This window comes from Oncorhynchus nerka, linkage group LG28 (genome assembly GCF_034236695.1).
Source record: "Oncorhynchus nerka isolate Pitt River linkage group LG28, Oner_Uvic_2.0, whole genome shotgun sequence".
Lineage (NCBI taxonomy): Eukaryota > Metazoa > Chordata > Actinopteri > Salmoniformes > Salmonidae > Oncorhynchus > Oncorhynchus nerka.
In genome coordinates, this window is record NC_088423.1 from 80,041,792 (window position 1) to 80,064,027 (window position 22,236).

The following is a 22,236-nucleotide window of genomic DNA, read 5'->3' on the forward strand; positions in this document are numbered from 1 at the left end:
GGCAGGCCAGAGAAGACAATCTCACATTTATTGAAATAGTAATCAGTAATTGCTACAGTAAAACTCTTACTATGTATGTGGCTTTTACAATAGCAGCATCAAGCCGACATTAACTGACTGTTCTAAATGTGAAAGTTACAACACAAAACTAAAGCTCAAGAGGGCGCTATGACTCCATTCCCTGTTGATGGTAGGAAGACCCTATTCCCAGTTGCTGATGAAAGAGAATAGTAATTTAAAGATGGCGGAGTGCATGGCAGCACGTTTGACCGCGCAAGAGGAGCAGATAGAGCTCCTCACTCGGGAATTTAACCTCCTACGAGACGGGCTAAATGGTGGTCCAGAGGTCGCCAGCATTATCGCCAGTTCTCCGGAGTTGGAGAGCTTACGGAGCGAGAATGAGAAGCTCAAATTTCGTCTCGTGCACCTCCGCCGGGGTCTCCAGGAAGAGCTCGCCCTGGAGGGACAGGGCAAGAGGGTCACAAACAAAGGCCAGGAGAAGAAGACGGGGAAAGAACAACAACAGCCAAAGAACCGCAATTATGATAATAATAAGGTAGCTAGCTAACCACCTTAGTGCATGTACATTGTGTGGCTGTTGTATGTAGCCTGTAGCTTCCATGGCCACAGTCATAATTATGCCTAAACCCCGCCCATTTATACAATTTATCTTAATTAACATTCGATTTTAAACCTAACCACGTTGCCAACCTTTTGCCTAACCCTCCCCTTGGTCTCGAAATTGGTTGACAGCTCTGTGTGTAGTCCCCTGAAAATGCTTATGGAATATAATATGAATATAAGACAAAAGATACTTGTGGTTTACACTAAGTGGAATGTCAATGACACTATTTGCATGTTTTTGCTCACCAATAAACCAAACTTTTGATTTTGCTCCTCTGTGCAGGCAGCAATCCATGAGACCAAACCTGTTGTTGATAAGAACAACAAGAAGGAGAAGCCAGAGAAAGCACAGGGAGGGTGCAGTGGCAGAGAGGTAATGATTAGGAACATTACCTCCCCAAAGGTTCAATATCCTTTACATCTATTCTAGAAGTCCCATGCATGCAATCAAGTGTTCCTTCAAAGTTGTGCAATATCCTTACCAATACCCAAATAATTCCCCCCAGCTTATTTCCCTAAATTCCTATAAATCACCATGTTACTCTTTCCAGCTGAAACCGTGGCCTGGCTACATCTCAGACCGCATGCGGCTGTATGAGGAACTGAAAAAGGAGAGCGATGCCCTGCTGGCCAGGAGAGCAGCAGACAGCCAGCCCATCACTGTGGAGCTGCCAGATGGATGCAGGGTGGAGGGTCAGGCCTGGGTCACTACCCCCTACCAGCTGGCCTGTGGCATCAGGTGAGGGATCTGGAGCTTATCTTGGACCATGATATCCCTGTCCCATATCTTTTTTTGTGCTGTGCAGTCAACTCATATGGCCATTGTCATGGCAAAAACGTCCATAGAAGTTGGCAGCATAGACAAATCTGGGACAAGGAGGATCATGATGTTACTGGGAGACATCAGTTGCACCCCTCTCTTTGCCATTGTTTGTAGCAACACATGAGAACTATGTGGTGATGGTGGTATATCGTATTTCTCTCAGTCAGGGCCTGGCTGACAATGCAGTGATTTCCCAGGTGAACGGGGACCTGTGGGACCTGGATAGACCTCTGGAGAAGAGCTGCTCACTGGAGATCCTGCGCTTTGACAATGACGATGCCCAGGCTGTGAGTATAATGTGCCCTCTGGGCTATCATACTCTCTATAGTCTTTGTTCTTGGAGGTAGTAACAGATGTTTCCGCTCCTTGTTTCAGGTGTACTGGCACTCCAGTGCTCACATCCTTGGTGAGGCCATGGAGCGTTTCTATGGAGGCTGTCTGTGTTATGGACCACCCATTGAGAATGGCTTCTACTATGACATGTTCCTCGATGGACCCCAGTAAGCATCTATCATTGTTAAGAAAAACAGGCTTCCAGTCTTCTTTGTAAAGTAATGAGCAGAAATGATACAGAGCTGGTGTAGTGAGTAGCCTATGACAGGTGTGTTGTTACGGAAGGTTCTGTTTGATCTGTGTCCTGTCCTGGCCAGGGGTGTGTCGAGTACAGAGTTTGAGTACCTGGAGGCGCTGTGCAAGTCTGTGGTGAAGGAGAAACAGCCCTTCGAGAGGCTGGAGGTCAGCAAGGAGACCCTACTGAAGATGTTCAAGGTGAGATGAGGACCTCTGCACTACATTGGCATCTCTCCACCCTCTGGTGAAAGATTGTAGCTCGATTATATAATGTGTTATAGAGGTTTCTTTTTCATTGGGGTTGTGAGTAGATTGGCAGCAATTGGTATTTATTTTTTTCCTATCTGTTTGCGTCCATATTTTCAGTACAACAAATTCAAGTGTCGCATTCTGAACGAGAAAGTCACCACACCCACTACAACAGTCTACAGGTAAGCAGCTCTTGATGTTTAGTTGTAAATCACTGAATATTATTTGGTGTACAGAAACTATTCAGAAGACTGGTTTAACATGTTGGTGAAGAACAAAAATAGGACTGCACTCCGGTAAATTAACTTACATTTTTATTGCTGCACGAATGTTTCGGGTATGAGCCCTTCAGCGTGCAAGGCAATTAGCAATCAATGTCACACCAAGAAGACCACACAGGTGGGCATAATTATAAATTCAGCCAGTATTGGCCCAATCAAGAGATTCCAGCAGAGGGAGCTGTGGGGGAAACATGACAATCAAATAGAGATCTATTGACATGCAATACAAATACATGATGTCATTACCTACATTTTTAGCATATTTATAACCTACTAGAAAAAAAACAAGAAAAAGACCATTCCTCATTAAAGGCCTGCTGGGGCAAGAGTGGCCAAGCTGTCTATCCAATATGTCTCTCATTGGAGAGGTAATTGATTTCTATCTCCTATCCTATGTGGCGCTTTCACCAATTCAATGCCCATATAAAGTAAGGCACTTAAGTTCATGATTATTGCTGTTGAAATTTCTGGCAACAGGTAATTATTTTTCCATCGTGGTTTCGAATGGAGCTCTCATGCTCACATATCATTGTCTTAAGTTCATGTTTGGTCTTACCCACAACATTAAAGTCACAGGAACACACTTAAGGAACACACTGCTTTTTTTATTAGGCAAATCTGACCGTACTAAACAATCCTGTAAATTTGAGTCTCTTATAGCCAAACCTCGGGCGGGATTCAAACTAGAGGTCGACCGATTAATCGGAATGGCCGATTTCAAGTTTTCATAACAATCGGAAATCTGTATTTTTGGGCACCGATTTGCCAATTTTTATTTATTTTTTTATACCTTTTACTTAACTCGGCAAGTCAGTTAAGAACACATTCTTATTTTCAATGATAACCCACCGTTTCTAGGCTAACTGCCTTGTTCAGGGGCAGAACGACAGATTTTCACCTTGTCAGCTCGGGGGATCCAATCTTGCAACCTTATAGTTAACGAGTCCAACGCAATAACGACCTGCCTCTCTCTCGTTGCACTCCACAAGGAGACTGCCTGGTACGCGAATGCAGTAAACCAAGTTAAGTTGCTAGCTAGCATTAAACTTATCTTGTAAAAAAAAAACAATCAATCATAATCACATGGTTGATATTGCTAGATATTATCTAGCGTGTCCTGCGTTGCATATAAGTATCTGACTGAGCGGTGGTAGGCAGAAGCAGGCGCGTAAACATTCATTCAAACAGCACTTTCGTGCGTTTTTCCAGCAGCTCTTCGTTGTGCGTCAAGCATTGCGCTGTTTATGACTTCAAGCCTATCAACTCCCGAGATGAGACTGGTGTAACGGAAGTGAAATGGCTAACTAGAGGGACGGAAGCTATACTGTTACACTGGCAATACTAAAGTGCCTGTAAGAACATCCAATAGTAAAAGGTTAATGAAATACAAATGGTATAGAGGGAAATAGTCCTATAATTCCTATAATAACTACAACCTAAAACTTCTTACCTGGGAATATTGAAGACTCATGTTAAAAGGAACCACCAGCTTTCATATGTTCTCATGTTCTGAGCAAGGAACTGAAATGTTAGCTTTCTTACATGGCACATGTTGCACTTTTACTTTCTTCTCCAACACTTTGTTTTTGCATTATTTAAACCAAATTGAACATGTTTCATTATTTATTTGAGGCTAAATTGATTTTATTGATGTATTATATTAAGTTCAAATAAGTGTTCATTCAGTAATGTTGTAATTGTCATTATTACAAATAAAATTAAAAAATTGTCCGATTAATCGGTATCGGCTTTTTTTGGTCCTCCAATAATCGTCATCGGCGTTGAAAAATCATAATCGGCCGACCTCTAATTCAAATGGCTTTACCAAAGCTAGGGTCGCTGCGTAATATATGCAAATGTCTATTAACCACTTCCTTGATCAACCTTGAAATGGGACTGAAGGTCAACACAAAATTTAAGAGGGAGGAGAGGGATTCCTTTGACGTGGTTGCAATAATGCATTCCATTCAGTTTGTCTTAACGGAATTGTCCAATAATTCTTCTTCATACCCTCTTGTTTTGAAATCCTTCACATAAATCTTTGTAATGTACATCAAATTCTAAATCGGTCACAAATGTGCCTAATGCGAGGGATTTGTCTATAATATATTATGGTAAACTGTTTTTTGAATGAATTTGAAGACCCTCACTGGTCCATGCCCTGCTAAAATTAGTTTTCTACTGTTTTAGATGTGGGCCTCTGATTGACCTGTGTCGTGGGCCCCATGTAAGACACACAGGAAAGATTAAAGCCTTGAAGATCTACAAGGTATGTGATGCACACACAGACTACAATATCCAATCACTTCTTAAGGTGAAAAACAGTGTCATAGTATCTCCACTCCATTCCTGTAATATTGACAGAACTCTTCTACGTACTGGGAGGGCCGTTCAGACATGGAGACCCTTCAGCGTATCTACGGCATCTCCTTCCCAGACTCCAAGATGCTGAAAGAGTGGGAACGCTTTCAGGAGGAGGCTAGGAACAGAGACCATCGGAAGATTGGAAAGGTTAGTCCTCACTGTGGGGGGGTCACTTTGGGGGTTGACTGAGGAAGACAACAAGTTGGTTTAGGTGTTTTGGTTTTCTGAACACAGCCATTGAAATAGACCCTCAATTAATATAATGATATATTATGTTCATAAATACTGAACAAAAATATAAATGCAACATGCAACAATTTCAAAGTTATTGTTGAATTACATTTCATATAAGGAAATCGGTCAATTGAATTAAATGAATTATGCCCTAATCTATGGATTTCACATGACTGGGCAGGGGCGCAGCCATTGGTGTGACTGGGAGGGCAGAGGTCCACGAACTGGCCCATCCAATCAAATTATTTTTTTCCCCCACAAAAGGGCTTCATTACAGACATACTTTTTGGGGATATTTTATTTCAACTCATGAAACATGGGACCAGCACTTTACATGTTGCGTTTTTATATTTTTGTTCACTTTTATCCAAAGTGAGTTACAGAACTGTCAACATTGAAAGTGACAAATCACTCTAATTTACTCTGTATTTTACAAACGGACCTAAAGGTGACAGCAAGCTTCAGTTCGGCTGGTGGCTAGACCTTCGCTTGGAAAATGAGAAAATAGTGGAAATAGTACTGTTTGGCCATTTTGAGACTCCGTAGCCAGTAAACACCTCCACATTTTCAGAATGAATCTAAGAAAACTAAAGAAATCTGTTATTCATTTTGACGTTTTTGCAGAGGAGATCTTGGTTGTGCAATTTTACATCTAACTAAGATGTTTTGGTGCAATGTTTCTCAATGAAAAAATTTACATAAAAACGAGTCATCTCTAGTTGAATGACGACAGACTTTATTGAAGAATCCCTAAAGTTGACCACTCATGGACGAAGGGACGTATACTTTGGCTTTCGAAGTTCGGCTGCCCTCGAAAAAATGTTGTGTGCCTGAACAGCCGAAAAAACCCGTACCGAACTCCAAAACTAACACAAACATAATATCTGTGTGGATGCTTTAAGCTCTGTGTGCTTACTGTTGTTGCTTGGTTGTTCCTGTGGGCGGTGCTGTGTGTCTAACTGCATGATGTATCAGTGAGTCATACTATGTGAGCTCCAGCTGGTCCTCAGGCAGGCTGGATCTATCCTCCCTGCGGGAGACACAGATGGCAGCAGCCCCACAGCCTGGGCACAACTGATTACAACACTGATCTCTATGTTAAACCATGGAGTCATTGGTGCTTTTATTTTCATTGTTGTTATCCAGGGGGACAAAGTCTAAAGTAAATTTTAAACATGTTACTCCTATGATGGTGTGATCCTTTTCGTTTAGAAGTAAAGGACATGTCTGTGGGTGTCGTTCATGGACAGATTTGCTGTCATTTGATTTAACATGTTCCCAACAGAGAGGAGGAGCTGCCTCACTATCTGTAACTGTCAATCTGTGAAGTCTTTAAGCTTCCTCTCTGTTTCTCTACTGTACAACAGGAACAGGAACTGTTTTTTTTCCATGACCTGAGCCCTGGCAGCTGCTTCTTCCTCCCGCGTGGAGCCTACCTGTACAACACACTCACTGACTTCATCAGGGTAAGACGAGACCAACCAGCCTCAACCACCTACACCTGGTCACAGCCAAAAGGCAGAGAAGCAATCTGTCCATCTTCTGCCAAGATACAACAATACCCACCTGTAGAATTTCCAATTACAGCATGTTCATGGACTACTTTGATGCTTTGTAACTGAAAGAATGCTGAAGTTAAGTACCACTCAGTCTTGCTGTGATCTGGTGAATGTACTTTGCAGGAGGAATACTGTAGAAGAGGTTTCCAGGAGGTGGCCTCTCCTAACATCTATAACAGTAAGCTGTGGGAGACTTCAGGCCACTGGCAGCACTACAGCGACAACATGTTCTCCTTCCCAGTGGAGCAGGACGTCTTTGCACTGAAGCCCATGAACTGTCCTGGACACTGGTAGGTACATTCGTTGGTTATTGGGACAATTTCCCGGACATGTGTCAAGCCTGGTCCTGGACAACAAAAAACTCTGTGGCCTTGTGGTTAGTGTCCTCTCTGAGATTGGAAGTTTCAGTTTAATCTCCGGCCAAGTTATACCAAAAACTGTAAAAATGGGACCCAATATGAAGGTATGATGGTTTATAAGGAAGGGACTATCCAAGCATTTATGTAACCTTAACTTCTCCCATTGCTTCAACTGCATATCTTCTCATCCATCACCCTCTTTTTCCGTCCACCTTCTCCTGGATCCTCCCATCCTCTTCTATCTCAGTCTGATGTTCAGCCACAGACCTCGGTCATGGAGGGAGCTGCCTCTGAGACTGGCTGATTTCGGGGTGCTCCATAGGAACGAGCTATCAGGGACACTGACCGGCCTTACGAGGGTGCGCCGCTTCCAACAGGATGACGCTCACATCTTCTGCACCATGGAACAGGTAGGTGACCAGACCAGCTATAGCTATTGAAGAGGAACATCTTATTAAAGTAGCTAGGTACCAGGGTTGGGGTCAATTTCAAATCGGGAAGTAAATGGACATTTCTGTTCCAATTTTCATAATTTTTTCTTGAAATGGAATTGACCCCATCCCTGCTGGGTACTTAACCTCCTTGCCATTCAGATGACCCCCTCTGTATTCCCTTTCTCTCTCCTGCAGATTGAGTCTGAGATGAAGGGCTGTCTGGACTTCCTCCGCTGTGTCTATGACGTCTTTGGCTTCTCTTTCCAGCTGCACCTTTCAACCCGTCCAGAGAAGTACCTAGGAGATATCGCTGTCTGGAACCAGGCTGAGAAGGTACAATTAAACATGCGTGTCCATAAAATATTCCTGAAATGTTGCATAAGGAAACACACTTTTAAAGAAAGAATGACTTGCACGAAATGACCCAGGATATACTTGAATTGTATGTTAATTGATTCCCTCTGTTTGAAAGCAACTGGAGAACAGCCTGAATGAGTTTGGGGAGCCATGGAAACTAAACCCCGGAGACGGTGCTTTCTATGGGCCCAAGGTTTGTATTACAGCACCTGATATTTCCTTGCTATACATTTTCTTCACCCTTGCAATTAAATAAGGTCTAGAATTCTCAGGAAATCAATGTAATTAAAGGTTTGTAGCTATTATAGCCATGGATATTTCCCTGATAGATATTGCATTCCCACTTCAATGAAATAAGGTCTAAAACTCTCAGGGAGGAAAACCATGTAATACTTTTGTTGTGCCATTTCAGATTGACATTAAGATCAAAGATGCTATTGGCCGGTATCATCAATGTGCAACCATTCAGCTGGACTTCCAGCTTCCTATCCGCTTTAACCTGACCTTTGTGGGGTGAGTGAGTCACCTAATCAAACTAGTCGTGACACAATGCTGAGTCTGTATCCTGTTATAGGAAGCAAGTTTAGTCATTAATCCCTCCTTCAGTACGAGTTCTCACCTGAATACTTTGTACTAGACAGTTGATTTAAAAGTCCTTTAAAGTTGGATTTTTAATTAGGTAGAGAACATTATGAAGCTGTAAATAACTGTATAAATTATATTCAAAAAGATGTTGGACCGGTAAGACATCTTGATGAGACTAACTTCTACAAATAAGGTAGAATAAATAATGGTTAAATGCGTAGTTATAATTGAGCATGAAGTGGTGCTTCATATAGATGTTGAATCCTGTGACATGCAGAAAGGACGGGGATGACAAAGCGAGACCGGTCATCATCCACCGGGCCATTCTGGGCTCTGTGGAGAGGATGATAGCCATCCTCACTGAGAACTACGCTGGGAAATGGTGAGTAGCAAAGAGGACCAATGAATTTGTTGAGTGTTACATAAAATGCAATCATAGACTGGAAAATAAGTCAGATAGATATAGATGTTTTTTCTGCTCTTAAATGTCTTCACTATGTGTATATATAGTGTTTTGATTTGCTACTTATGCAGCCATATTGTGTTTCTTCTCCAGGCCTCTCTGGCTGTCCCCACGTCAGGTGATGTTTGTGCCTGTCAACCCTACCTGTGAAGAATATGCCAAGAGGGTAATCCGAGCCTTCTATTTCTCAAACTTGTCTTCCTTTCATATTTCTACAGTTTATGATCAGGGCCGGATTAAGAAATCATAGGCCCTCCCCCTTCCCGGCACACAATTTTCTGTAAACAAATCTGTGTACCAAGATGCAAATTGAATGTGTGGTAAATTTAGTGTTGAAGAAAAAGCCTCTTTATAATAGTCATAACGTTTGTCATGTGGCATAGGCTACAGTTGAGCAGAGGCGTTTTTAGGATTTCCACACAGTGACATTATTTTTTTATCAGGGTCTGAAAAAAATCTGCCTTTTACATGACAGAAGACAACTGAATCTTTTTTAATACCACACAAATGACCAAAATGAGTGGCTACTCTGACAAACTGAGATCATGCCGGTCTTGAATTCAAACAATAACCCAGGCCAATGAAGCGACACACAGATTGTATAATATTAGGAGGAAATAAATAAATAAAGTAGGCTTCTAAATAACATATCCAGTGACTCAACTAATGAAGATTAAACCATAAGCTACTCACAGTGATTGGCTATTGCCATGACGAGCACCGGCTATCTCAAGATGAGCTACTTTGAAAAACAGTGCTGCTGTTCGCAAACAATTAGCAGTTGAGAATAATTTGTTTGTATTGGTTCTACAGATTAGTCTTCTCTTTTCACCAGTAGGCAAACTATGTTTTTCCAGCAATTGTATTTTGAAATCTGCAAAAGGCAAACCGACAGCTGCAACCAACCATAAAAATATAATCTATAGATGGCAGTTCCCATTAGTCAGAACTGGCATCCATTGCTAGTGCACCCATGAGTTTAACAGTCAAATTGCCAGGGTAAGAGGTTATAAACCCCTTCTATGGATTATGTCTATGGCCACAATGCAAAAAGCTGTATATTTGGTGCGCATGCTGACCAAACTGCAGAATTCCTGACTGTAGGCATACCAGTAAATACCAAAATAAAGGAAACACTTCAGTAAACAAGAGATTCATAGTATATGATATGGTTTGGGGTGCAGTTTCTTTTTCATGGTTTATGTCCACTTGTAAAATCTATGCCAAGGCACATTGAAGCTGTTCTGGCAGCTTATGGTGGCGCAACACACTTATTAAGACACTTTATGTTGGTGTTTCCTTTATTTTGGCAGATACCTGAATGTACATGTGATAAAAATAAATCCTGTTATTTTTTTAAACTATTGATCCTCTATGGCTGAATTATGCTCTGTGGTGTATTTTAAAACATTGAGAGCAGCTCCTGTGGTTGGATAAAGTATAATTTAAAGAAAAAAAATAGCGGCGTGGACCAGTCAGTATCTGGTATGTGTAACTGACAGTTAGACTTACAGGTTATGTCGTTGTCTTTTGTTTGAATTGTTGATAATTCTGACTAAAACTACAGAATAAAGCCGCCAGTTAAAATCAAGGAACGGTTGTGCTCGTGGTTACTGAAGGGAGCTACAGTATGACCACCATTTGCCTCATCCAGTGCGACATCTCCTTTGCATAGAGTTAATCAGGCAGTTGATTGTGGCCTGTGGAATGTTGTCTCAGTCCTCTTCAATGGCTGTGAGAAGTTGCTGGATGTTGGCCAGAACTGGAACACTGTCGTACACGTAGATCCAGAGCATCTCAAACATGCTCAGTGTGTGAGTATGCAGGCCATGGAAAGCCTTTAGTCCCCAGCACAAGGTGGACCTGTGTAATGATCATGCTGTTTAATCAGCTTCTGTCAGGTGGATCAATTATCTTGGCAAAGGATGAATACTAACAGGGATGTACACAATTTGAGAAACTTTTTGTGCGTATGGAAACTGTCTTGATCTTTTATTTCAGCTCGTGAACATGGGACCAACACTTTATATGTTGCGTTTGATATTTTTCTTCAGTGTAATATTATTATTTTTAAATGCCTCTTACAGGCTTGGGCCCAGCCCTGACTCACCCAATTGACCAGTCACATTTATTTATGCAGTTACCCAATAAAGGCAGGGGCCCCCAGTTACCCACATGGGCCCCTTACCTCCTCTCCTTCCCCGTCTGTCAGAGCGGCAGCAGCAGGCTGTCAACACTTATTGAGAGCGGGCTGATGAGTCCTATTGTGGTTGGCGGTTGTAGTAAATATATTTTTTAAATGATGCATGTATAATATACAAGACCATGGTGCTTGCCTACGGAGCTGTGAGGGGAACGGCACCTCAGTACCTCCAGGCTCTGATCAGGCCCTACACCCAAACAAGGGCACTGCGTTCATCCACCTCTTGCCTGCTCGCCTCCCTACCACTGAGGAAGTACAGTTCCTGCTCAGCCCAGTCAAAACTGTTCGCTGCTCTGGCCCCCCAATGGTGGAACGAACTCCCTCACGACGCCAGGACAGCGGCGTCAATCACCACCTTCCGGAGACACCTGAAACCCCACCTCTTCAAGGAATACCTAGGATAGGATAAAGTAATCCTTCTCCCCCCCCCCCCCCTTAAAGATTTAGATGCACTATTGTAAAGTGGCTGTTCCACTGGATGTCATAAGGTGAACGCACCAATTTGTAAGTCGCTCTGGATAAGAGCGTCTGCTAAATGACTTAAATGTAAATGTAATATACTCAGTATATTTTCTTAGTTTTTTGTTTAAAAAAATATTTGCCTCTTTCTTTTTTACCTTTATTTAACCAGGCAAGTCAGTTAAGAACAAATTCTTATTTTCAATGACGGCCTAGGAACAGCGGGTTAACTGCCTGTTCAGGGGTGGAGCGACAGATTTGTACCTTGTCAGCTCGGGGGTTTGAACTTGACACCTTCCGGTTACTAGTCCAACGCACTAACCACTAGGCCCCCATGGGCCTGGGCCCAGGGGCTTCAGCGCCGGGAAGCCCCTGAATTAAGCTGGCCCTGTTCATGATGCTGCACATTCATCATTGTCTATCATTATATGAACCTGCATGTCTGTTGCCAGTTCCATTTTATCAGTTCATCTTTGTCATTTTTTACTGAGTGGTAATTCTGTCCTTCAGATGTGTAAACAGTTTGTGGAGGCTGAATTCATGGCAGACGCTGATCTCGACTCCAGTTGCCTCTTAAACAAGAAGATCCGCAATGCCCAGTTAGCCCAGTACAACTTCATCCTGGGTAAGAAGGATTACTATAGTAGATTTTTTTTTTAGGCATTCATATATTCATGACTTTCACTATCACAATGTTTCCTAGTAAATCCCCTCATATTTTCAGATTTCTTTCAGCTGCCAAAAACATGATTTGTATTCATCACTACTGAAATGTTGTTGAAAATGCGAATGTGTTAGGGCAGCTGTGTGTGTTGTGATTTGGCAGTGTGGGGACTATGAGCTACTTTGTGCTTTGTGTCTTGGCAGTGGTCGGTGAGAAAGAGAAGCTGACTAACAGCGTGAACGTACGTACGAGGGACAACAAGGTTCATGGAGAGCTGTCTGTCTCTGAGGTGCTGGCTCGCCTGACCCTGTTGAAAGAGTCACGCTGCCGGAACGCTGAGGAGGAGTTCTGAGGAGAGAGAATTTTCTTTCACAAAAGAATAACAAATGCAAGAGGTCTGTGTTAGAAGTATAAAGATGGAAAGGGGTAGATTAAATGTATTGATATGTTTGAAAATATAATATATTTTCTACTCACTCGACAGACCCTTTCTGTATTGTGGGTAGTTTAATATGTATGTTTCTTTGATTGTCTAATCAATTTGAAAGAATAGTGCAGGAAGTGAGAAACGATATTGGGGATCATGTATTTGGTACAGTAGTGCAGGGTTTCCTAAACGTGTTTTTTTGCCATAGCACCACACAACCAATTTATCAATTTATTTGAATCAGCTGTGGCAAAAACCAAAAAGTGCACCCATAGGGGGGCCCCAGCACAGAGTTTGGGAAACCCTGCAATAGTGTATGAAAGACCATGCAATAATCTATATATTTTTTAATACTAATCTGAAGGATAGAATGTGGATGAAAGAAGATGTCATGAGAATATTATTTATTGGGTTGTTGAAAGAAGGTTGCAATGTAAGCCAAATAACACTTTTGGGAAATATTAAATAAAATCATGATGTAGCTCTGTCCTCTTGTTGGAATAAAATACTGCCTCAACGTTTTGCCTCCCCTTCATTATCTTATTATTCATTGGAGATGAAAGTAATTTTTATCATTATTCTTCATCTGACAAAAAAACACATTTGACCCTGTTGAGGTCTCTGCTCTTGAATAATCTTGATGTCAAGAAGTAAATTCATGCGTCCCCTTTAAATTGCCCACATTTGTGGGTGGGTCATTGGTATTGAAGTTGATTTACGTTAGCACAATGGCTACAGTCAGTCAGATTTGGTCATTTGAGAGAAGACGCTGCCTAAAAGCCCATGGACTCATAATATTGTTATTTTTGGATCCATGTTTGCAATGTGTAAATGGTAAGGCTATGTATATCCCAGGGCTAGGCTTCATCTGGGATTATTATTTTTTCGATGCTAGTTAGCTAGCACAGTGGTTAGCTGGCGTAAGGCATTACATTAGCTAGCTAATAAGAACGTATGGCTAACATCCACACAATGGTAGACCGCAGGTCTATACAGACGCCTGACAGACAATTTACTGATCCTACTGTAATTTATCTGGCAAACTAGCTAATGTACAATTGCTCCAGCAAGCTGTGTTTATTACCTTGTTAGCTATAACTGCTAGCTACATGATGCGCCAACCCCCTCTGTCTTCCAGGGTACCTGAGCTCCCCACACGTGGGCCAGGAGCCCCCTTACAGTCGAGATGCTCAGCCAGTCATCACCAGCCCGGTGGTTCCTGCTCCATCATCTGGTAAAATCTCCTCCCCGGCCTCGACCCATGGGGTGTTTTTATCATGTTGACACTGACAGCGCCTCTTTGGTATGCTGTTACTGAATGAAGTCCATGGGACAACCTATAATCTTGTGAATTATTTTGCAGCATCTCCAACTGATTCAGACAGCTATGCTTCCAAATGCCCCAGTGGGGGTCAATGCAACAGACTGCCTGCTGACTGCATCAACTGCAGCTATCACCACAACTGTAGCTATGGCAAACCAGCGTCTTTCTCTTGCAAGGCCAAGAGAGGAGTCCACTGCACAGTGAGTTCATTTCGCCAGTTGGACACAGATTGTTCTTGACAAAGAACAAGGAGCTCCATTTACAAAGAAAGTATGTAATTGTAGCACTTTGTCATTGTGCTGTTGATGCTTCAGTATGCTGTTTATTATTCTCTGCTTGCAGGTGGAGTCGGGGAAGCAGCAGACCAACTTCTCCCTGTCCATCACGTGCCAGTTCTGCTGGCAGCTGGACCTGTCTCAGTACAGGTGCTCCAACTCAACCAGCTGTATGACCGTTGCCTGTCCTCGCAAACGCTACAACGCCACCTGCCAAGTACTGGACCACGTTCACTGCTTAGGTATACACTTACTGTACAGTGTGTCTGGTTCATTATTATTCAGATACATACACACCCCTCCATATGTATTTGAACAGTGATAAATTAAATAAAAAATGCTCTATACTCCAGCATTTTGGATTTGAGATCAAGTGTTTCATGAGGCAACAGTCCAGAAGTATGTCACCTGTTATTTGAGGGTATTTTAATACGTATGTTTTACCATTTATAAATGAAAGCACATTATGTATGTAGTCCCACCCATGTGAAGTCATAAGTATTTTGAGAAAAATGAAGTATTTGATCCCATATTCTTTGCATGCAATGACTACATCAAGCTTGTGACTCTACAAACCCCTTGGATGCATTTATAGTTTATTTTGGTAGTGTTCTGGGTTATATTTTGTCGAAAAGTAACAATGGTGAACGATCATTTTCTTTGTAGATAAGATACTTCTGAACACAGTTAATCCTGATAATGCCATTAAGAAAAATCATGAATGAATCATGAATAATGAGTGCGATGCCATTCAGAGACAATAAAATGTGCCAACCTTTACCAATAACAGGAGAGAATAGTATTTTTCGGGGGGTATGCTCTTTGTGTCTCTAACCTTCTCACTCATCATTATTCATGATTGAGTCAAGATTATCTATAATCATGTTAGCATCCACATGAATGTAGAAGTGTTCAGAAACATCTTCTATTCTTACTTACAATAAAAGTGACTCCAAAATGGCACAAGACATTATTCACCATTCAGTTCCTGTTGGGCAAAACAAACGGCAAATGCATCCAACAAGATGTAGAGTCACAAGCTTGATGTAGTTTTGGCGTGCAAGGAATATGGAGCCAAATTCTAAACTTTTGACTACACTATAAGTTAATTTGTCAAAAATCCTTTGACTTCTTCAAATGGGGGGACTAGTTACAGGAAGCGCTTTAAGACCGATATGTATGAAAATACCCTCAAATAAAACATTCTATCTAAAATGCGCTAAATGCTTCACTGTCCAAATGTGTATGGAGGGAGTGTATACTGTCCAAATGTGTATGGAGGGGAGTGTATACTGTCCAAATGTGTATGGAGGGGAGTGTATACTGTCCAAATGTGTATGGAGGGGAGTGTATACTGTCCAAATGTGTATGGAGGGGAGTGTATACTGTCCAAATGTGTATGGAGGGGAGTGTATACTGTCCAAATGTGTATGGAGGGGAGTGTATACTGTCCAAATGTGTATGGAGGGGAGTGTATACTGTCCAAATGTATATGGAGTGGAGTGTATACTGTCCAAATGTGTATGGAGGGAGTGTATACTGTCCAAATGTGTATGGAGGGGAGTGTATACTGTCCAAATGTATATGGAGGGGAGTGTATACTGTCCAAATGTGTATGGAGTGGAGTGTATACTGTCCAAATGTGTATGGAGGGGAGTGTATACTGTCCAAATGTGTATGGAGGGGAGTGTATACTGTCCAAATGTGTATGGAGGGGAGTGTATACTGTCCAAATGTGTATGGAGGGGAGTGTATACTGTCCAAATGTGTATGGAGGGAAGTGTATCCTGTCCAAATGTGTATGGAGGGGAGTGTATACTGTCCAAATGTGTATGGAGGGAGTGTATACTGTCCAAATGTGTATGGAGGGGAGTGTATACTGTCCAAATGCTTATGGAGGGGAATGTATACTGTCCAAATGCGTATGGAGGTGAGTGTATACTGTGCAGTGCATTCATTAAAACTGTCTTTTGTTCTCAGGTAAAAGAGTATTTCATAAACGTTTGTACTGCAACTGGACAGGTGGGTACAAGTGGTCGACAGCACTGGCACTCAGGTAAGACTCCTGCACAAGCACACCGTTAAGGGCAGGCTGAAACAAAAAAATGAATTATCTGGTTGAAAACAGCCTGTGTGGCATCGATGTTAGTCAGAAGCATTTATTTTGGTGCCAAAACTGACTACAAAGTGTAAATAGGACAACATTTTAAGTCAGTATTTTACAAAACTGAGATTTACGGAATCGAGAACAACAGCGTTTTCCTTGGGTTGGGTTTAGATTTCAATTCTGTCCACACAGGACCGCTGTCTGGCATGGCTTGCAGTACTCAAATCATCCAGAGTATAGGTACACGTGTGCTGCAGTGCACGCTACCCAATCGTAGCAGCAGAATCGAACTACAGCCCTGCCCATTTCTTTACAGTCAGCAGAACTATCAATAATTTACAGTGTTGTGTTGAAAGAACAAGGCTTGTTCATTATAAACTAATGTTTATACGTTTGTGAACTAATGTTAGCATCACAAACACAACTGTCATCAAAGATACTCTAGAAAGGAGGAAATGCATAATGCACTGAGCTTGGAATTCTTGACCAATCACGTTATTGTTGTAATGCTGTGTTACGCTGTTGTTAAGCCGTTCGTCACGCAATCCTTTGTTGAAAGTATAGTGGCTGTTTGGGATATTTTAGCTACGGTGACTGTAGCGGGACAAACAACAATAGCGGCCAGGGTACGATATATCTAACAGAACCACATCCCCAAAACACATATTATTTCATAATGAGTAGCAGAGAAACCCAGGGGAAATCGGTGAGTTCAGCCCCCCTTTAAGACCACCCCACCTGTGTTATAGATTTCTAATAGTTTCTTTGGGTTTCTTATACTTTGAATCTTTTATAAAACATCTTCATCCTTGAAAAATATTCATGAAAATCGTCTCATTTGTAAAGTAAATGAGTGACTTGGGAGCACAACAGTCACTCATCTCTTAAGGACAAAAAAAGCCATGATGATGAAGGTTAAAAACAGCGAGTGTCCGTCCTACCGCCTCTGACAACAGAACATCAGCCGTCATTTTATTTTAATTTCCAGACGATTGTACACATCGACTTGCCACCCTTTGTCAACACCAAGCAGGCTTACGGCTGACATTCAATGGTGCGCCTTCCCGCTTAGATGTCTTTGTCTTCTATGCTCTTCACTGTTACCAGTAGAATCCCAGTTGTTATTGTTGTTTCTATCTGCAGCATTACACTAGGTGGATTTGGGGCTGACCGGTTCTATCTAGGCCAGTGGAGAGAGGGTCTGGGCAAGCTGTTCAGCTTCGGTGGCCTGGGCATCTGGACCCTGATTGATGTGCTGCTGATTGGAGCGGGCTATGTGGGGCCAGCCGATGGCTCCCTCTACATCTGAGACCTGTGATTGATGCCCACTCCACAGGCATGATGGTTGTAGGGTTGATACCCTCTCTCATTTCAGTTTAGACTGTCTGACTGTAAAGATCCACTCCATGGAGATGCCATCCCATTATCACACCATCTGCTTGCCTGAACTCCCACTGTCTGCAAAGACTGACTTCTTGTCCCATCTGCCACCAGTGCAGCTTCACGGTCAGCCTTGTCAGGTCCGCCTCTAGATCATCAAGCCCAAGCGTCCTTCACTGATATACTGTAATACAAGCTGCACTGAGCATCGTTTTGGAGTTATTTGATTAATGGTGGTTAGAGTTGGTCAGGCTGATATGGACTGACTGGAGAATGGAAGGTAGGCACAGTTGAGCAGTACTTACTCACTGCATGGTCATGCATAGGAGACCATTAACCATGGCTATTGAACACAAAATGGAGTTATTATTATAATACCGATAACAGAAACAAAAGGTGCTTGGAAGAAAAGCAAAGTTTTTCTTCCCTGCAGTTTTTGTAAAAGCATGTGGCACCTGCTAAGTGTGATGGACGGTTATGTGCATCGGTGGATAGCAGATCAACCTTTGTGTTCTCTCTGCAAACCAACTAGAAAAAAATACTTGAACGGTTATTTTCTTTGGAGTGTTTCATTGCAACATGAATGTCAGGTTGCTTGGTTGAAAATGTGGTTGGGATATAGATTTGGGGAAATGACATGGTGGTTATTATGGCTGGGGCTTATATTGTGTATTTATATTTATTGCATTGTGGATGTGCAGCACCAGGAGGCTGTTGAGGTGAGGATGGCTCATAGTAATGACTGGAACGGGGTGAATGGAATGGCATTAAACACATGGAAACCATGTGTTTGATGTATTTGATACTATTCCGCCCCACACATTACCATGAGCACGTCCTCCCCAATTAAGGCGCCACCAACCTTCTGTGATGTGCATATGTCAGATTTCAGCATTACATGGCATTGCACTACAGCTCTGCATGCCCAAAACACACAATCTGTTCTCGTAAAGCTGTGCAGGCTTCAACTAGGTCGCGAACTGGTTCAGAATGGTTTTAGTACTAGTTTTCAAAGTACTTGTACAACACTTTTTGTTCTTCATGTAGCTTTCATGATATTATTGTTCATCGCTCAATCGCCCAGCCCAAATGGTTACGATATGTAGCCTCCCATATCCAGAGCTTGAGTACGTGTGCTGCACAAACTGGTAACCTATACTTCTGGTGAAAATGTGTTCATGTTCTGGATTTTTTTTAAACAATTGGAACACTGTAATGACAAAGATGTTTAAGAAAATTGTAAATATTAAACATGTGAAATGTTATTGAGCTTTGTGTCTTATTGTGTTAGTATTGTCTAGTATTATAAGCATACTTGAATAAACAAAATCATCTGGTCTGTAATTTCCATGATGATTGACTTTCATCTCTGTGCTTTTTCACACAGTAAAATGCCCTGCCTCATTGTAATGATACTGTGGCACATCTTTGATACAGAAAGAGAAGCTCACTCCCGTAATTCAACATCTCACTGACTAATGGTTATGTGAATACATACACCATATTACATACAATACCTTCTGCATTGGTCCTAGCATTGCTAGCATGTGTTAGCGCTTCTCATTGGCTGTTCTGCAGTAATTGTCTGTATACGCTCCTCACTCCCACATCACTTACTGTTATGTACCACCTCCAACAGAATGTGTTTGGCCCATTAATGTTTGAGCCGAATCGACTGACCGCCACCTCTACATTTTGGCTGGCCAGGCTAACCAGTTAGAATAATAAATGCCAGTCATCCTCAGTATGCCACATATCTCACTGAGCATGAATACAACCTGCAAGAAATAGTTTCATATTGGGTTATGTATTGTTAACCAAACACTTATCTCAACGAGTAGCATCTCAAAATACAACAGAAATAGAAGCACCATATCACCTAGTCATTTCCGATAAAAACATAAAAATACTGTCCAATCGATGATAAGAATCATGGATGCTATACTAGACAATCAGTGCTGAACAGAACAGGGTGATTCTTTAATTAAATAAAAGTCTTACTGGGTTAATTGACATTTATGGAAACATATTGTGAATATCATTACTCCTATGAGTACATGTGAGTTCTCTTAAGTAATAGGACAGCCATTTGCATGTTCAAATCCATTGAGAGTTAACAATGCTAGATGAATCAGAACACAACTTGCATTGTAGTGAAATCCCCTATGATTAGTTTAGAATTGCTAATCGTGAGTGATGAAGACAAAAGATTGTTCATTCATTCCCGTCTTATGCAATAAACAATTAGTTTGGCATCATTTCACTGGATCTCCCAGTAACAGCAGTAGGCTACTGGTTCCTAGGATGTTATACAGCATACTGAACAAAAATATAAACGCAACATGTAAAGTGTTGGTCCCATGTTTCATGAGCTGAAATAAAAGTTCCCAGAAATGTTCCATAGGCACAAAAAGCTTATTTCGCCCAAATGTTGTGCACATCCTTGTTAGTGAGCATTTCTTCTTTGCTAAGATAATTAATCCACCTGACAGGTGTGGCATATCAAAAATCTACTTAAACAGTATGATCATTACACGGTGTGCCTTGTGCTGGGGACAAAAGGCCACTCTAAAATGTTTAGTTTTGTCACACAGCACAATGCCACAGATGTCTCAACTTATGGAGTGTGCAATTGACATGCTCACTACAGGAATGTCCACGAGAGCTGTTGCCAGATCATTGAATGTTCATTTCTCTACCATAAGCCGTCTCCAATGTCATTTTATAGAATTTGGAAGTACGTCCAATAGGCCTCAACCGCAGACCACATGTATAGCGTTGTGTGGGCCAGCAGTTTACTGATGTCAACGTTGTGAACAGAGTGCCTCATGGTGGAGTTATGGAATGGCCAGACAACACAATTGCATTTTACCAATGACCATTTGAATGCACAGAGATCCTATAAAGAGATACTGAGGCCCATTGTCGTACCATTCATCTGCCGCCATCAACTCATGTTTCAGCATAATGCACCTCCCCATGTCGCAAGGGTCTGTAGGTTTTAGGTTTTATTTATTCGCACCAAAGAAAAGCGAAAGACAAAACAGTACCAATAAAAACTGGTAAAAATGGTGTGCAGGTGCAGTTAAAGCCAAAAAGAGCTTGTTAACCACACCACAAATATAAGTTCAAAAAAAAAGTTTGTTCAATCAGTTAAGCCAAGTATATGAATTATAATTGTACATAATATACTCAGTAACCAAGAAAAAGTGTGATTATGTGAGTTAGGCTACATAGAGGTATTATTTGGTAGTTTGGTTCATCAGGCTGACCAGATGAGGTTTTGGCAGTGTGAAGAAAAGAATGAGTATGGTACCTCAGTTAATTCTCTATCATATACAATGTGAGGTGTGGCAGTGGGGAGGGTGAAGGTTATTGCAGTGTCGTGTTATATAGACATAAAGATTGATTTCAGAATGAACCTAGATGAATCCATTGAAGGGTTTAGGTAAACTGTCTGGGAGGTACACAATTCCTGGAAGCTGAAAATGTCCCAATTCTTCCATGGCATGAATACTGAGACATATCACCCATTGAGCATGTTTGGGATGATCTGGATTGACGTGTACGACAGCGTGTTCAAATTCCCGCCAATATACAGCAATTTCGCACAGCCATTGAAGAGGATTGGGACAATATTCCACAATCAACAGCCTGATCAACTGTACGTGAAAGAGGAGTCTCGCTGGAGGAAAATGGTGGTCCCACCAGATACTGACTGGTTTTCTGATGCACGCCCCTAATTTAAAATGTTAAGTTCTGTGACCAACAGATGCATATCTGTATTCCCAATCACGTGAAATCCATACATTAGGGCCTAATGAATGCATTTCAATTGACTGATTATGAACTGTAACTGTTTAATCTTTTTATCACTAGTTCTGACTTCCAATAGTCATACAGTAATAAGTTGATACATGTAGTATCTGTACCCTGATGAAGCTGGATGACATCTGATTTCATAGCATCTCAGCGAGATACTGGATTTGCTTCAGACCTTTATGGTTGCTAAGGAACATTTGAAAGCAATACCAATTAGATCCAGCTATGTAACAGACCTGAAAAATAGCCTGTGTTATAAAATCTGACTGCAATCTGTAAATTACCCAATTTTGCAGAGAACACTGGTATTGATAACTCCAAGCTTTCTTCCAGCTCATGCACTTACATTTACATTTAAGTCATTTAGCAGACGCTCTTATCCAGAGCGACTTACAAATTGGTGCATTCACCTTATGACATCCAGTGGAGCAGCCACTTTACAATAGTGCATCTAAATCTTTTAAGGGGGGGGGGGTGAGAAGGATTACTTTCCTATCCTATCATCTGTGCAGTCAATCTCATGTGATAATGGTGGATCATTGTGGAATGTAGCCAATAAGCCACTTTTGTCAGTCTTTTGCATGTGATGGGTATTCATTTAAATCTTACACAATCGTGTAAGCTAATAAACACTTGACCTTGCGTTAGGAAGGGGCATCAATCCAATTCGGCC

The 22,236-nt window shown here is 41.6% G+C and overlaps 2 protein-coding genes across 3 annotated transcripts; both read left to right on the forward strand.

Moving 5' to 3' along the window:
* The first annotated feature begins 202 nt into the window (after window positions 1-202).
* On the forward strand, window positions 203-13,172 carry LOC115113751 (threonine--tRNA ligase 1, cytoplasmic-like). Of its 2 annotated transcripts, XM_029641713.2 has the most exons (19): window positions 203-556; window positions 908-997; window positions 1,176-1,363; window positions 1,611-1,734; window positions 1,823-1,947; window positions 2,098-2,215; window positions 2,384-2,448; window positions 4,738-4,816; window positions 4,912-5,058; window positions 6,513-6,611; window positions 6,828-6,994; window positions 7,311-7,473; window positions 7,693-7,830; window positions 7,970-8,047; window positions 8,267-8,367; window positions 8,717-8,821; window positions 8,996-9,068; window positions 12,075-12,189; window positions 12,432-13,172. In XM_029641713.2, the coding sequence occupies exons 1-19, from the start codon at window positions 218-220 to the stop codon at window positions 12,578-12,580; spliced, it is 2,463 nt and encodes an 820-aa protein (XP_029497573.1). In that variant the 5' UTR covers window positions 203-217; the 3' UTR covers window positions 12,581-13,172. The 2 variants fall into 2 exon arrangements, with proteins under 2 accessions (XP_029497573.1, XP_029497574.1); XM_029641714.2 differs by lacking the exons at window positions 8,996-9,068; window positions 12,075-12,189; window positions 12,432-13,172 and having other exon boundaries at window positions 8,694-8,781.
* Window positions 13,173-13,347: 175 nt separating this feature from the next.
* tm2d3 (TM2 domain containing 3) lies at window positions 13,348-19,006 on the forward strand. The gene is made up of 6 exons (XM_029641715.2): window positions 13,348-13,489; window positions 13,794-13,889; window positions 14,019-14,179; window positions 14,322-14,496; window positions 16,235-16,310; window positions 17,505-19,006. Exons 1-6 carry the CDS (start codon window positions 13,384-13,386, stop codon window positions 17,668-17,670), a joined length of 780 nt encoding a protein of 259 aa, XP_029497575.1. The 5' UTR covers window positions 13,348-13,383; the 3' UTR covers window positions 17,671-19,006.
* The last annotated feature ends 3,230 nt before the right edge of the window (window positions 19,007-22,236 follow it).